The sequence below is a fragment of the Falco biarmicus genome, chromosome 11, assembly GCF_023638135.1.
Source record: "Falco biarmicus isolate bFalBia1 chromosome 11, bFalBia1.pri, whole genome shotgun sequence".
Lineage (NCBI taxonomy): Eukaryota > Metazoa > Chordata > Aves > Falconiformes > Falconidae > Falco > Falco biarmicus.
This window is the reverse complement of record NC_079298.1, coordinates 15,360,168-15,375,450: the sequence shown is the minus strand read 5'-3', so window position 1 is coordinate 15,375,450 and position 15,283 is coordinate 15,360,168. Positions and strand designations below refer to the sequence as shown.

The following is a 15,283-nucleotide window of genomic DNA, read 5'->3' as shown; positions in this document are numbered from 1 at the left end:
AGGGGAGGTGGAGACCCAGCTCTTCCCCCTTGATGGCACCAGGGAATAGGATGTGGGGCCCCAACGGTCTGCTGCTGTGGTGGGCACTCTTCGGAATCCTGTCCCCATTGGGGTCCTCTGATGATCCCCAGGGATGCCCCAGCACACCCTGAAAAGTCCCAGGTGTCATCATGCGATGGGGGTGTGTTTTCTTAGTATGCAATGGGGATCTCTGCTCCTGCAATTTAAGATTTTGTCTGGTCCCCAAGGGACAGACTATGTCCTTCCTCTGCGCAACTGCCTCTCATGTGCTTGAAAACTGTTCCTGCGCCTTCTCCTCAGTTGTCTGCTCTTCCTGGGGATGGCCCTGCTCCTCTGGCCAGCCCCTGCAGGGCTGTGCAGCTCTGCACCCTTCCCGCCCTGGCCAGCCAGTGCCTGCCCAGCGCTGCGCCGAGCGTTGGGTAACTTCCCACGTATTGCAAAGGGACGATCATGTTCAACCAGCCTGCCTGAACACATGCTGCTGGGGTGATTCTCTCTCATGTGGCAGTCCCTCATGGACCACTGGGGCTCTGTGCTGACCCTCTTGTGGGAGCTCCTGTCCCTGGCTGCGGTCCCTCATCCTGCCCTGCCGCCGCTTGTTGTAGTGACATGGGGTGGGCTTCATCTCTGTTGGCTTCAGCTTGCTAAGCCCTAGGTGTGCCACCTAGCCGCCCACCTAGCTGTCTTCTGTGGTCTGTGGAAGCAAGGGCTGCTCCTCCAGAGCCCAGTATCCCCACCAAGGACAGGGGGATTTGCATTTGCCCTTCCGGGCAAAAGTCTTTTTTCCCCCAGAAGGTGTTTCGACCCTGTCAATACCATTTTGATTTTCCATTCTGGCTTCCAGTGCTCTTTGGTGTGAGCTGCAGCCCTTAGTAAGCAGTCTCTGCCCCATCACTGAGGTGCCCAGTGAAACAGTGACGGGGACTGGCCCACACAGGCAACCTGACATGTGCCACCACCTCTGCACCTCCTCTGCTGCCAGCCAGAAACAGCATCTGAGGCAGCGTCATCAGCCCTGCTCAAACCAAGGGCTTCCTGCTTTTTGCCTCCCTGATGGCAAAGCCCAGTAGCCAGATGAAGGAAGTGGGACTGGTTTGACAAAATTTGACTGTGACAAATTGGTACTGGCTGTTCTCATCTCCCCTCAGTGCCTCCAGTGCTGTCCCTGGCTGCAGGGCAAGGAAAAGCCAACCCACCCTTGGCATGGTGGGGACACATGTGTGAGTGGCTCCTCGTGCCCCAGCTGGTGCTCCCCAGGCTGCGCCGCGGTGCTGCGCCCTGGCAGGGCAGGACACCCCTCCAGCCACCCGCGCTGAGCAGTGGTGGTGGGTTGGCATGAGGTTGAGCATGTCTGCAGGACCCCACCATGGTGGCCCCGCTCCTGCACCAGCACCGCTAGTTATCTGCGTGGGTCCTGCCAATGCCCCCTGTGCCTGCAGCTCTCCTCCCAGCACAGCCACAGGGACGGTGCTGCTGGGCCATGCAGAGCAGACCCAGCGCACACTGGTGCCAGGCAGCACAGGGCGGGATGGAGCCAGAGCAGCCACCCCATGTCCCACGCTCCCACGTGCCTGCAGCCCCCAAGAGCCTGCCCTGCCCTGCACAGGGGCCTCCCTGGTTTCTCAGGCGTTGTTTTTCTTCCTACCCCAGCCTCCCGGCATGCCGGTAGCCACAAGGGCAGGACGTGCCGCCTATCTGATAGGAGCAGTCTCTCTTGGCACTGCGGCTCGTGGCGGAGGGGCTGCAAGCACCGTGGTTTTGGGCACAGGGAAGTGCTGGTGATGGGGCGGGGGGAGCCTCCAGCCAGGCTTCCTGAGCTGCACAGCCACCACTTCCCAGATAAAGGTATCACCCGGAGGAGCTGCAGCAGCTCTCAGGGTGCTGGGAAGGGCTGAGTGTGGCACGCACAGCCCTGGCACACGCGTTGCAGGATGGCAGCCTGCCTGTGCCAGGGCTGGGTGCTCTCGCTGCTCCCTGCCGTCCTGCTCAGCCTCCACAGCCCGCCGCCGGCCCCTGAGCCAGTGACATCACAAGGTAGGTCCTTGGGGCCATTTTCTCCTCTAAGGATAGGCCAGACAGGAGCTGGCATGCTGGGCATGAGCAGCGAGCACCTCGTTGCAGCCAAAATCTGCAGGGTTGGAGAGGGGGCATCCCAGGAGGGTGTGCAGGGGATGTTCAGGGTAGGTGATGGAGCGCCCTTCTCAGCCATGGGACACTCTGGGGTACCCACAGCAAAAGGACATCCCTGCTCCCTGCAGGCAGGACCTGGCAGCCCCCAGGTGCCCCTTTGGGATCACAGCCTGGGGCTCCCAGTCCCACACAGGCAGCAGAGGGGCTCCTGCTCATCAAAAGTTCTTGGAGTTACGATGACGAGGGTCTGCACAAAATTCAAGCAAAAGTCTGGTGGCACAGCTGTGCACCGTGGGTTACGTGGCAGCACTGCCAGGCTAATCCCAATGCTCCCACACCAGCCTTGACATGATGTTACTGCCACACCGAGCATCCTCAGCTCAGCTGCTAGCTGGCCCCAGCCCGGCTTACTGCGCCTGGCAGAGCTGCTTCCCAGCTTTCTCCAATTTTAGGCCTGTCCATGATCTCTTTGAGCCCCTTGTTAGCCCTTTTTTAACACTTTCTGTAACATCATAAAAAGCAGTTTAACTGAGCAGAATCCTATTGATCTCCTGCTTGTCTCTCCAGCCCCACCCCAAGTCTGTGGCCATGGCAGGCTCGGGAGCACGTTCCGAGTCACCCCGTAGGGGCAACGGGAGGAAGGTCAGGGTTGGGCTCATCCTTCCCCTGCCCACAGCCTCTGCAACATCACCATGCCCCGAGCCCACCGCTGGCTTGGCAGTGCCACTGCCCAGGCGTGGCTGCTGTGGGCTGCAGAGCTGTGTGGGTGCTCTTCCTAGGAAACGATCTGCGCCCAGCAAAGATGCTCTGGTAGCCCCACTGGACTGGGGTGGCCTCTCACCAATTCCATGGGTCCCTGTGCCACTAGGCTGCTGGGACCTGGCCACCCCATCCCCTGGTACTAGTGGCTGGTGGGGTCATGGAGCTGCTACGAAGCCTGGGGTGGGGTGCGAAAAGGGAAGAGGTGGGGGGGGCTGTGGCCAGTGGCAGGGGACATGGACTGGGGGTGGAATGCAATGCAGGGCTAGGAAAGGAGGGACAGGGCTGAGAAGTCAGGGCAAAGAAGGGACAGGGAGAGCAGAAGGACACTGAGAAGGTGGCAAGGACATTTGGGGACTGTCACTTACTCTTCACCCAGGGTAGGCTCAACTGACATTGCGGGGGGGGGGGGGGGTGTAGCAGAGAATGGATGCACTCAGCACATGGAACAGAGCCAAGTGTTGGCAGGGGGCTTGTTGTGGCGTCCTGCAGCTGGGGACAGCCCCTGGGGAGGAGGACACATCCCAGGAGGAAGAGGAGGAGGAAGAGGGCTGGAGCAGGTCCCAGGGCAGAGGCAGTGGGGGAGATGAGAGTGCTGGAGCAATGCTGGGGGCAATGAGGCCACTCCTGTGCTTTACGAATTGTCATCTTGGGGCTGTCCTCTTTTCCCTGACCTCAGGGACAGGTGCCCATGTGCTAGCCAAGCCACTGGTGCTTGGGATGGAGATCCCGCAGGGATGAGCTCCAGCTCATCCCTGCAACAACAGGGAGAGCAGCTTGCTAAGTGGAGCAGAGAAACCCACAACCCCCTAAGCAGTCCCTGGGCTGGGGTTTGAGCATCACCCCCTGCTCAGGACCACACACCCCCACACCAGCCCCAGGCCCTTTCCCTCTCCCCAGGGCGCTGCTCCTCCTTATCTCGCTTCCGCGCACCTTCCGGTGCGAGCAGGGCAGGGGTGCTTCCCCCCGATCCCCGGGCCCTGAGCCCCCCTCCGACCACAGGGCTATTTTGGGATGTTTGTTTGTCCCAAAGGACCCCGCGTGCTACAGTGGGGCTGGCCAGCAGGGAGCCCTGCCGCCAGCCAGGAGCCCAGTGCCAGCCAGCAGGCATGCCGTGTCCCTCCCTGCCCTGCCAAGCAGGCCATGCCCACACTGCCCCAGGTGCCTGCGCAGACTGGCTCAGGGGGCAGCTGGTCAGTGGGCATGGGGCAGGGGGACACCCACAGGTGAGGCGGGGACAAGTTTGTGCCCAGGGGCTCCTTCATGCCCGCACTCTCCCAGATGCTGCGCTGCTGGTGGGAGTGCCTGAGGACATCCTCTGCTTCTCTCGCTCCTTTGAGGACCTCACCTGCTTCTGGGATGAGGAGGAGGAGGCGGCGGCAAGCGGGATGTGCCACTTCTACTACTGGTACAGCAGGTAGGAGGTGGCGGGGACACAAGCCAGCCTCTCCCTTGCCTGCACAGAGAGCAGCAGGGTCAGGGTGCTGCAGCTCTCTGTGCCATCCCGGTGGCTCCCAGCTGCAAGGAGAGATGGTGGAGAGCCCTCAGGAGATACACAGCAGTCACCACATACCCTGCAGCAAGACTGGGACCTTGGCTGTCCCTCAGACCTACGGGGACAGTGCCTGCAGTGGATGGGTGCACAAGGAAGGAGATGGTCTCAGTGCCGTGCCCCAGGTCCCCTCTACTCCAGCCTGGTCCTGGGCAGGAGGCATGGGGTGCTGCAGGACCCTGCTCTCCGTTCCTCAGGGACATGCCCACAGCATGCACAGTCTCCACATGGCGCCATGGAGCTGGTGGGACACGGCACGCCTGTATGTTCCCTGGCCAGGATGTGCGTCTCTTTACCCAACTGCACCTCCGTGTCCTGGATGCCACCACCAACCAGACCAAGTACTGGCGGGAGCTCAGCGTGGATGCGGTGGGTGAGTCCATCCCACTGAGCAATACTCCTGTGGCACCAGGACAGTCCCCAGACCTTGGTCCCCTGCCCTTCTGCCTGCTGTGGGGGCTGGCAGCACCCTGCACAGAAGCAGCCCTGGGGGACCACTGGCTGTCCCCCAGCAGGACCAGGGGATGCCCAGACAGGGGCTTCCGCAGGACAAATGTCCCAACATGTTCCCTGCAGGTCTCATCGCTCCCCCGGCAAACATCACAGCCCGCTGGGCTGGGGCTGCAGGGCAGCTCTGTGTGTCATGGCAGCCACCGCTCGCAGACTACCTGAACTTCTTCCTCTACGAGGTGCAGTACTGCCCTGCCAGCTCCCCAGAGATGCTGTGCAGCACCACGCTGGACCCCAGCGGGCAGCACCTCGGGGACCCCTCCAGCCAGCCAGCCGTCAGCACCCACGCACCCATGGCCAGGGCAGCCACAGCCTCCCTGGGAGCGCGGCAGGTACACAGGGGGGCCAGGGATGGGCAGGGGGATTTGGGAGCCGCAGCCGCTCCCCAGCCTGATCCCTCTCCTGCAGGAGCTGGTCCAGACCAACACCTGGGTGGTCCTCCAGAACCTGCAGCCAGGGGTGAGGTACCACATCCAGGTGCGCAGCAAGCCAGATGGCACCTCCTTGGATGGTGTCTGGGGGCCCTGGTCTCAGGCAGTGGCTGCGGAGACACCCCACTCCTCCGGTGAGTGGCCATCCCCACTGCTGGGGTGCTGGCAGGCACAGCAGGGAGACAACCACACCTGGGGCTGTGAGGAGTGGGGGGTCTGGGGATAGGTGAGGTGCAGCACCCAGGTTTTGGGGGGGTTAGGAGGAAGCAAACCCCTCCCTGCCCTGGCTCTCACCTGCCCAGGAGACATCGGGCTGCACTGCAGCACCCCTGACTTGCAGCACGTGCTCTGCGAGTGGAGCTGGGACCCCACAGAGACCGGCAGCTCCCACCAACTCTTCTACCGGCCACCTCCAAGCAGGGCTGGCACAAGGTAAGAGGCGTGGCAGGGACACGGTGCTCAGGCAGAGGGGCAGCACATCCCAGGGATTGCTGGCCCTGCTCAGTGTCCCACATCCCACGCTGTGCCACATGGCCCCGTGCCCCACTCTGCCCTACCACCATCGACTTCATACCTCCCCATCATCGCTCCCAGCCACACTGACCCCTCTGACTATGGGCAGCACTGGCTTTCCTTAGCATGTGCAGGAGCGAGGCAGCACTGGCTGCAGGGGCAGGGTGGCCCCTGAGCAGGGCTGGCAGCAGGCAAGGGGAAGGGGGCTGCTAAGGTGGGCTGACTGGCTCCCTGCTCTTTGCGCAGGGAAGATGCATGGCGCCAGTGCAAGGAGGCGAGTGTGAGGGCACAAGGCACCCATGCCTGCACTTTCCAGCCCAGGGCTGGCAGCACCATCTCCGTCCTGGTGAACATCACCCGGCCCCTCGCACTGCCCACGCTCAGCTACTTCAAGGAGCCCTTCTGGCTGCATGAGGCCGGTGAGTCCCAGCGCCTCTGTGGCCTCTGCCCTTGTCCACACCCAGTTCATGGCGGACACAGCGTCCCATGTCCCGTTCCATGGCAGTGACACATCCCTGTCCCCAACAGTGCTCACAGATGCCCCACAGCTCGTGCAGGCAACAGTGTCACAGGGCCGGCTGAGCCTGCAGTGGCTGCCACCCCTGGAGGCACTGGCAGAGCAGCTGGAATACCAGGTCCGCTATGGCGTGGAGAACAGCCACGACTGGAAGGTGAGGCATGGCCAGTGCTCCCCTGAGCAGCGCTGCCCTCCTCTGCTGCTGGCACATGGCCCACACAGGGTCAGGCAGGACCAGCTTGTACCCCAGCGCTGCCCCTTGGCCGCTCCACAGCGGCCATCATCTCCAGCTCGGCTGTGTCCCACAGGTCCTGCAGGTCCCGCGGGCAGCCAGGAAAGAAGTCCTTGACCTACGGCCAGGCGCCCGCTACCATGCCCAGGTGCGGGCCCAGCCCAGCGGGCCATGGTACCAGGGCAGCTGGAGCGCCTGGTCCAAACCCGTGGTGGTTGATGCCATGGCCGATGCGGGTAAGGGACAGGGCAGGAGCGGAGGCGCCACACGGCTGACGGCAGAAGACTGAGAATGTTTGACATGGGATGGGTAGCACCGGGCAGAGGGTGACAGGCCCGCAAAGGGCTCGGTGGTGGCGGGTCCGGAGAGGGCTCCAGTCCCAGCGTTCCTCCCCCGGTGCAGGCTGGATCATCCCGAGTGTTACGGTGGTTCCACTGCTGTTCACAGGAGTGCTCCTGGGGCTGCGCTGCACCTTCCCCTCCCTCTACAGGTAAGGGCTGTGCCTGGGGCAGGCGGGGCGGCCGGCACCAGCCCCCAGCACCCTGCCCGCCGCGTCAGGGCACCCCAAGGCTGAGGTTTGCCTTCGACAACCCCCTCCCAGCAACGTGAAGCAGAAGCTGTGGCCCCCCGTCCCCGACCTGCACCGCGCACTGGGCAGCTTCCTCCACGAAAGCAGCAAGCACGGCCAGGTGAGCGGGCCGGGGCAGCGCCCGCCGCGGCCGAGCCCCCCGGGGGCAGCTCGAAGGGCAGCGCCCACCGCGCCCCCTCCGTGTCCCCCAGGCCAACGCCTTCTACAAGCAGCCGCCGGAGGAGGAGGCCGTCCTGCCCTGCCTGCTGGAGGTGCTGCCCGGCCCGCGGCGGGAGGCGGCCGCGCCGCCGGAGCACGCCGCCGGCCGGCTGCCCAGCACCGACATCGCCAACCAGTCCTACCTGCTCATGAGCGGCTGGGAGCCGCGCGGGCCGCCCTGAGCCGGCCCCCCCGCCCGAACATAAACGCGAGGCACATCCACCCGGTCTCCTCGCTCCTTCGCGGCGCCCGCCCCGCCCCGCCCCCCGGTCCCGCGGGAAGCGGAGCAGCGCACGCCCCGCCGCGAGCCCCTCCGCCCGCCTACTAACGGCACCCGTATCCGCCCGCTGGGGAGAGCCCCGCCCCGCGGCCCAGCCAATCGCGACGCGAGCGCGGTGGTCGCCATAGCAGTGCGCGGCGGTTGGGTTTGAAGCAGCCAATAGGAGGAGCGGCAGTTGCGGGGTTTAAATGCAGCGGCGGTGGAGAAGGGCCGGGCGAGTCTCGGCCGCAAGGCGGAGGTGAGGGGCGGCCGGTGGCGAGGGCAGCGGCAGGTGGGGAGGGCTGGCACTGCGGGGGGTCCGGGTGAGCCTGAGGAGTCGTCCGGGGGGCTGTGGTGAAGCGGCCTGGGCGGGGGCGGGGGGGGTCTTCGGTGGTGAAGAGGGCCCTGGGGAGCAGCTTGAGAGTCTCCTGAGGTGGAGGGGGCCCGGGGGAGCGGCCTGCGGGGGGGGGGAGGGCGGCCTGAGGGGGAGGGAGGGCGGCCTGAGGTGGAGGGGGCCCGGAGGAGCGGCCTGCGGGGGGGAGGAGGGCGGCCTGAGGTGGAGGGGGCCCGGAGGAGCGGCCTGCGGGGGGGAGGAGGGCGGCCTGAGGTGGAGGGGGCCCGGAGGAGCGGCCTGCGGAGGGGAGGAGGGCGGCCTGAGGTGGAGGGGACCCGGCCGGAGGAGCGGCCTGCGGGGGGGGGGGGGGGGCGGCCTGAGGTGGAGGGGACCCGGCCGGAGGAGCGGCCTGCGGGGGGGGGGGGGGGCGGCCTGAGGTGGAGGGGGCCCGGAGGAGCGGCCTGCGGGGGGGAGGAGGGCGGCCTGAGGTGGAGGGGGCCCGGAGGAGGGCCTGCGGGGGGGAGGAGGGCGGCCTGAGGTGGAGGGGGCCCGGAGGAGCGGCCTGCCGGGGGGAGGAGGGCGGCCTGAGGTGGAGGGGGCCCGGCCGGAGGAGCGGCCTGCCGGGGGGAGGAGGGCGGCCTGAGGTGGAGGGGACCCGGAGGAGCGGCCTGCGGGGGGGGGGGCGGCCTGAGGTGGAGGCGGCCCGGGGCGGGGGGCGGCCTGAGGGGGGACCCGGCGGAGGAGGGCTGCAGCCCGGCCGGTGACCCTGCGCGGCCCCGCTGACGCCGCCCGCCCGCAGCACCATGGCGCAGTTCCTGTTCGAGGCCGACCTGCACGGGCTGCTGAAGCTGGACGCGCCGATCCCGAACGCGCCACCCGCGCGGTGGCAGCGCAAGGCCAAGGAGAACGGCGCCCTGGGGCCCAACCCCGCCGGCGCGTCGCCCATGAAGCCGGCCAATCGCTCCTACAGCAGCAAGACACCGTCCCAGACACCCGGTGAGCGGCAGGGACCGGCGGAGTGGGTTAGGTGGGGACAGCGTGGTCCGGGCTGCTTGCCTGTATCTGTGGGGCTCTGGGGTCTGTGCCAGGCTGCCCTAGTCGGCTTCCTAGTCAGGCAGGAGGAGGTGGGCTATGCTGACAGGCTCCTGGGAATCACCCACCTTCTCCCCAGCATGAGGTGGGCAGAGCTCTGTGCTCTGGGGCTGGCTGAAATACCTTGCTGGCACTGTTGTGTGTTGGGACAAATGCGGGTAAGACCGCTGTAACTATTTTTGTATCCTCCCCTTATCTGTGAACTCTGGGATTGTTGCGCTAAAACAAAGGAGTTGTCTCCTGGCAGACCCTAACCAGAGCTTAATACAATTATACAGGGAGGTGCAAAAATTAGAGTTGTGACTGAATGCTGTGAGCTCTGAGTTCTGTTTGTCTGTTCTGTTTGTGTTGGAAGAGTGCTGGGTTTGCTGTTTCTTGTAAGCTCTAATACAGGCTGTTCAATAGATGTAAGACTACTTACGTGTGTGAATGCAGGTAAATCTGGATCCAAAATCCAGAGCACTCCAACAAGGGCCGGAGGGGATCGCTACATTCCCAACCGCAGCACTATGCAGATGGAGGTGGCCAACTTCCTCCTAACCAAAGAGAATGACCCTGCTGAGGAGTCACCTACCAAGAAGGTGAGCATCTTGCGAAGACGGCTACAATGATCACTACCAAACACCTAATCCTTCCTGGCCTTTTACAGAGAAGCAAACTGTAAGTTCAGCAGGCACATGGGGCTGACAGCCCCAGCCATCACTGCTTCCAGCTCTGGGCTTCAGGAGCCTGGGATGAGGTAGAAGCTCTAGAGCCTGAAGATGGCACAGGTACACAGATGCTACACAGGAGCCTGAGCATAGCTGCTCTGTAGGGTTGTTTCCCTAGGCACAGGGAAGAGCATAGAGCAGTACACCTCTGCTTCCACTCACTCTAGCCTCTGCTACTTCTGGTAGCAAAATTCAACTTTGGGCTAATGAGACTTTAAAACAGAGCAGGCTACAGAGGCAGAAAGCTGTGAGCCTGTGCACTGTGAAACTGCTGCTGGCAGCTATTTCAGGACAATGTCTACATGGGGAGCTATTCTGGAATGTCTACAGTGTTCTGAAATCTGTTTATGAAGCATTTGTCCCTTGTGGCTGTGGCTCTCCCCACTGGCAGTGAGACATTCAACTTGCCACTCTTCTGTATGAAAACATGAGCAGGACAGTGTGCCAAAGTCTAAGGAAAGACTTTGACCTGCTTGCCTGTAGCTGACTTGCACAGCACTATACCTGCTAGAAGGGGGCTTAGGTGTGTGCTCTGCCAACTGCAGTTCCAAGTGCAGCATGGGCTTAGTGTTTCAAATGCCTCTCACTGAGGGTGGTTTGTCTCTGTAGGAGCAACAGAAAGCCTGGGCAGTGAATCTGAATGGCTTTGATGTAGAAGAGGCAAAGATCCTCCGCCTCAGTGGAAAGCCGCAGAATGCTCCAGAAGGTATGATAACAGGGTCTGTGTGAGTTGACTCAGCTGGAGAGATCTGGGCAGGGGAACAGCAACACCAAGGCCCGGTGTGGTGGACACAGGAGAGATCAGCTGGCTTCTCAGAGCTCCTGTGCATATTGGAATCTCCTGCCTTGGGGTTCTTGAGGCTGAAAGACTGCTTAACAGCTACAGTGAATTTATTTACAAAAGTTGAAAGACTGCCAGTTGTTCACTTGTAGTACAAGTGGCAAACCTTCCTGAGGTCTGCAAAAGCTTCAGATTCTTTGCTGTGCACTTCTTAGCTTAACTGTCACTGAACATAATGGGATACAGAAAACCAGGTGCTTGTCAGTTAAACTTGTTGCTGTGAATCAGGGATCTGGAGTTCATCCTGCCAGTGATGTTGACACTGCACTGTTCTGAGTGTATCTCTTCCCTCAGAACTTCACTTTCACTGGAAGGGATTTCTAGTTGGGTGAGCAGTGCTTAGCTTGGAGGAAATAGTAACTTGTGCTAACAAATCTCTTCCTCTGCACACAGGCTATCAGAATAACCTGAAAGTGCTCTACAGTCAGAAACTGACACCTGGATCCAGCAGGAAGAATGGCAGATACATTCCCTCAATGCCAGACAGGATCCTGGATGCACCAGAGATCCGCAATGACTACTGTAAGTAGGCTGAAATGTTGAGTGTTGGGCATAGAGGTCATTCTCCATTGGAGTGCAGCTCCTAGGACAGTGTAAGTGGGCTGTTTCAGTATCTTAAGCACTTGGGCTGGAATATAGTGTTCCTGTGTAGTCATAATAGGAACAGTGGTCCAAAGTGCTATGTAGGTGACTTGGATCAGGGCTAACTGACACCACTAGCAGGGCATGGTGACACCCAGGTGTCCCCTTACCTGTATGTGCATGTTCACGTGTGTGTGTGTGTGTGCATACACCTGGTGCAGGTGGAAGATCTGACATCAGCACTGGTGAAGAGCGGTGTGACCTGCATTGTTCTTCCAAACTGTAGATCTGAATCTTATTGACTGGAGCTCTCAGAACTTCCTGGCCGTGGCTCTGGACGGCTCTGTCTATCTGTGGAATCACACCTCTGGGGAGATTATCCAGCTGCTGCAGATGGAGCATCCAGATGATTATGTTTCCTCTTTGTCATGGATTAAGGAAGGAAACTACCTTGCTGTTGGCACAAGTAATGCTGAGGTCCAGGTGAGTGCAGGAGTAAAACTAGAGGTGTTGTCTAGGGATTGCTGGAGCTGTGGAGCCTTGGGACAAAGGCCTGGCTAGCACAAGAGGAGCGCATGCACCCTGACTTGTCTTGACTGATGTGGGGTGGAAATGTCCACAGCCAGTGACCAGCTGCAGCATGTAAGGCAGAGTTTGGGTTCGGGTTTTTCTGACACCTGAAGGGAGTTAGCTTCTGTTCTGTAGGCATGCAAGATACAAGTGATCTCTGACAAAGCTGAATGCCAGAGCCTGTGCAGGGAGGTTTCTAGGGCAGTGCAACAGGGCTGGGTTTCTTCATCCTCTGAAGAACTTACTGCTCTGCTTCTCTAGCTATGGGACATACAACAACAGAAACGTCTCCGAAATATGACCAGCCATTCTTCCCGTGTGGGGTCTCTCAGCTGGAACAGCTACATCCTCTCCAGGTAAAGTAGTGTGTTGGGGTGGGTGAGGGACCGTGTCCAGCTGTTGCAGATTTCTGTCCTAGATCTGTGAGTGGTGCAGGTTAGGGATGGCAGAGGGGAATCTGTCCTAGCTTGGGATTCTTACTCAGCCTGTTCTGTTGGGACTATGGGGAGAAGGCCTCTCTTGTCTTCAGCCCTTTGTGCTGAAGTTGTGAAGAGTTTCTGCAGCTGCTTTGCTCACACCAACAGGCCAGCAATGCTGGTAACACTGGCTGAAACCCAGTGGCAGGTACAGCAGTCTTGCAACAGTACAAAACTTAATTTTGCTGAAAACACTTGCCAGCCTGACCCCGCAAACCTTCTCTCCGCAGTGGGGCACGGACTGGCCACATCCACCACCATGATGTCAGAGTGGCTGACCATCATGTGGCCACACTTGCTGGCCACACACAGGAGGTGTGTGGACTCAAGTGGTCTCTAGATGGCCGTTACCTCGCCAGTGGTGGCAATGACAATCTGGTGAACATCTGGCCATGCACCCAGGGGGACAGTGGAGACTTTGCTCCTATACATACCTTCACTCAGCACCAGGGTGCTGTCAAGGTGAGTGCAGGGCTGCAGTGGACACATGTCTGTGTGCAAGGCAGACATGCGGCACTGGCTGTGCACAGGTTGCCTCTTGCATGTCTTAGAATTAACCCTTTTTTTTTTTTCTCAGGCTGTGGCATGGTGTCCATGGCAGTCTAATGTTCTAGCCACTGGTGGTGGGACTAGTGACAGATATATCCGCATCTGGAATGTGTGCTCTGGTGCCTGCCTCAGTGCTGTTGATGCCCATTCCCAGGTAAGACACAAACTTGGAGACAAACACCTTCTAGCAGGACACCTATGCAAAGCTGCTGGCTTCTGAGGCATGGGGAAGGAGGGAACCATGCTCATCTCTGGGTAGTGAGCATCAGCACATGTAGTTTGTCTGAACTGCGTTATTCACTCTTCCCAGGTCTGCTCTATCCTGTGGTCAACAAACTACAAGGAGTTCATTTCAGGCCATGGCTTTGCACAGAATCAGCTAGTTATATGGAAGTATCCAACAATGGCCAAGGTCACTGAGCTACGAGGTAGGCTGGGCCCTTTTGCCTGGGGAAGGGAGGGCTGCTAGAGGCTCGAGGCAGATGTAGTCCTTGGTTTGAGCAGACTGGTGATCCAGCCTGGAGCACTGCTGATGCAGCATGGTGCCTAGCATGCTGCTAGAGGGAGGCACTCCTGTTTGCTGCTGGAAAAGCACTGTTGCTCCAAAGGCATGCTGAGGATGTGAATTCATGCTGCTGCAGCATGGCGTGGGGACAGCTGTGCAAACTGGTGGTGCTCATGGGGCATACACTTACTCCTGTATCTATTCTGTTAGAACCAGATGGACCACAGCATGTGGTGATCAGGCCAGCCCTGACTGCACATCTCTTCCTTCCCAGGTCACACTGCTAGAGTCCTGAATCTGACTATGAGCCCTGATGGTGCAACAGTGGCCTCAGCAGCTGCTGATGAAACACTGCGGCTCTGGCGCTGTTTTGAGATGGACCCGGTAAAGAAGAAGAAAGAGAGGGCAAATAGTGTCAAAAGCAGCATCATGTACCAGGGCATCAGATAAGTTCACAGGCCTGTTGTGGGAAGGGGAAAACTCTTGGTTTACACACTGTACAGTATTTTAAATGTTTTAAATGTTAATAAAGTGCTTTAACTTAACTGTTTGTTTTTTTATGGATGTGATGGAAGAAGCTGTGGTTTACAGAACCAAGCCCTTCCTCCCTGGAGTTTGGGGTCTGGGTGAGTGGTGGAGCTCTTGTTCTTAAGGTAGAGTTTGCAGGCAGCCTGAGAAAAAGTAGGAGAAAAGGATGCTGTGACACTGCTGTGCTTGTCTGTCTGTCCCAGTTAGGGCAAGTATGTCATAATCAGCTGCTGCACCACAGGGAAGCTGTAGCCTGGGTGACTTCCTAGTCCTCTGTTCCTGGTTAGGGCATGAAAACTGATACTTCCAGCAGTGGGGCTAGGAGGAAGTGGCCTCACCATGCCTCAGCTTCTACCAACTAGTGAACTGGCTCATGCCTATGGCAAGGCCCTCTGCTCAGCAGCTGCCTGCTTTGGTGCCAGATGTGGGGAGGCGCAAGACTCAACTGAAAGCACAACATATGTGTCCCCAGCTTCTGCTGTGCCCTGTCTCTTGGCCAGGTGCACCTTACGGTGCCTCTGCAGGCAACTACCAGCAGTTACTACCTGTGCCAGAGCAGTCTGGGGACTTGTTCTTGGCAATCTGAGCTGCAGCAGTTAGTCTTGTTCTGCTACATGCAGCCTCTGTGCAGCAGCCAGTGCTGCTTGTGCTTACAGTGCTAGGGTAGAACAGCTACTTTTGCAGTAAGTGTAGTACTGAATTAAGGAGCCAAATGCTACTGCAAAAAAAGGAGGGTGCAGGGGCTGGAAACATACAGCAACAGCAGTAATCACTCCAAAGGCAAGAAAGGGGCTGGCAATGGTATGAAGCCTGATGCAAAACAAAATGTTGGTTTTGCTGGGGCAAACTTGGACAGCCATGCAAGAGGCTTCCCAAAGCACCATCAACCCAGTGCAGGGCCCTTAGTCATACATTCCTCCAGCAGCCCTTATCTCTGCTCTGCCCTCCCCTGCTGCTGAGGGAAAGCCGTAGTGCCAAGCTCAGGCTGCACAGGGGGAAGCAGGCAGCGCAGCTCAGCTGACAGCTGGTAGAGCCTGATTCCCCAGCACCTGGCAAAATAAATTTGTTTCAGGCTGTTTTGCTAGTGCAAGCTGCAGGGAGCATATCTGAGCCTTTACCTGAGTAAAGCCGTGCTGCTCTGCAGCCAGTGTGACTGAGGTTGTGGGGCTGCACCAGACCCATCAAACCTGTCCTTGAGCTGCACCAGCGCTGCCAGGGACACTGTACAGCTGATTAGCACCTTGGCCTGTGCAAAGCAGCACAACAAAGCCCGTGCCTCCCATCAGCCTGTGATTAGCTGAAGGTGGATTATTAACTCTTTTCACCTTCCTCTCAGCACGGTGCCATGGTGTACCTGGCATGCGGCTCCTGCTCTGCCTCCTGAG

At 59.8% G+C, this 15,283-nt stretch overlaps 2 protein-coding genes across 2 annotated transcripts; both read left to right on the top strand.

Moving 5' to 3' along the window:
- Positions 1–130: 130 nt before the first annotated feature.
- Positions 131–7,674, top strand: MPL (MPL proto-oncogene, thrombopoietin receptor). The gene is made up of 12 exons (XM_056355915.1): positions 131–2,055; positions 4,192–4,327; positions 4,660–4,835; positions 5,039–5,304; positions 5,381–5,537; positions 5,706–5,835; positions 6,163–6,335; positions 6,445–6,587; positions 6,742–6,901; positions 7,068–7,155; positions 7,267–7,354; positions 7,446–7,674. Exons 1-12 carry the CDS (start codon positions 1,953–1,955, stop codon positions 7,632–7,634), a joined length of 1,809 nt encoding a protein of 602 aa, XP_056211890.1. The 5' UTR covers positions 131–1,952; the 3' UTR covers positions 7,635–7,674.
- Positions 7,675–7,839: 165 nt separating this feature from the next.
- On the top strand, positions 7,840–13,913 carry CDC20 (cell division cycle 20). The gene is made up of 11 exons (XM_056355916.1): positions 7,840–7,970; positions 8,845–9,041; positions 9,573–9,718; positions 10,457–10,553; positions 11,082–11,210; positions 11,557–11,753; positions 12,102–12,196; positions 12,547–12,778; positions 12,894–13,019; positions 13,176–13,293; positions 13,645–13,913. Exons 1-11 carry the CDS (start codon positions 7,921–7,923, stop codon positions 13,818–13,820), a joined length of 1,563 nt encoding a protein of 520 aa, XP_056211891.1. The 5' UTR covers positions 7,840–7,920; the 3' UTR covers positions 13,821–13,913.
- Positions 13,914–15,283: the final 1,370 nt, after the last annotated feature.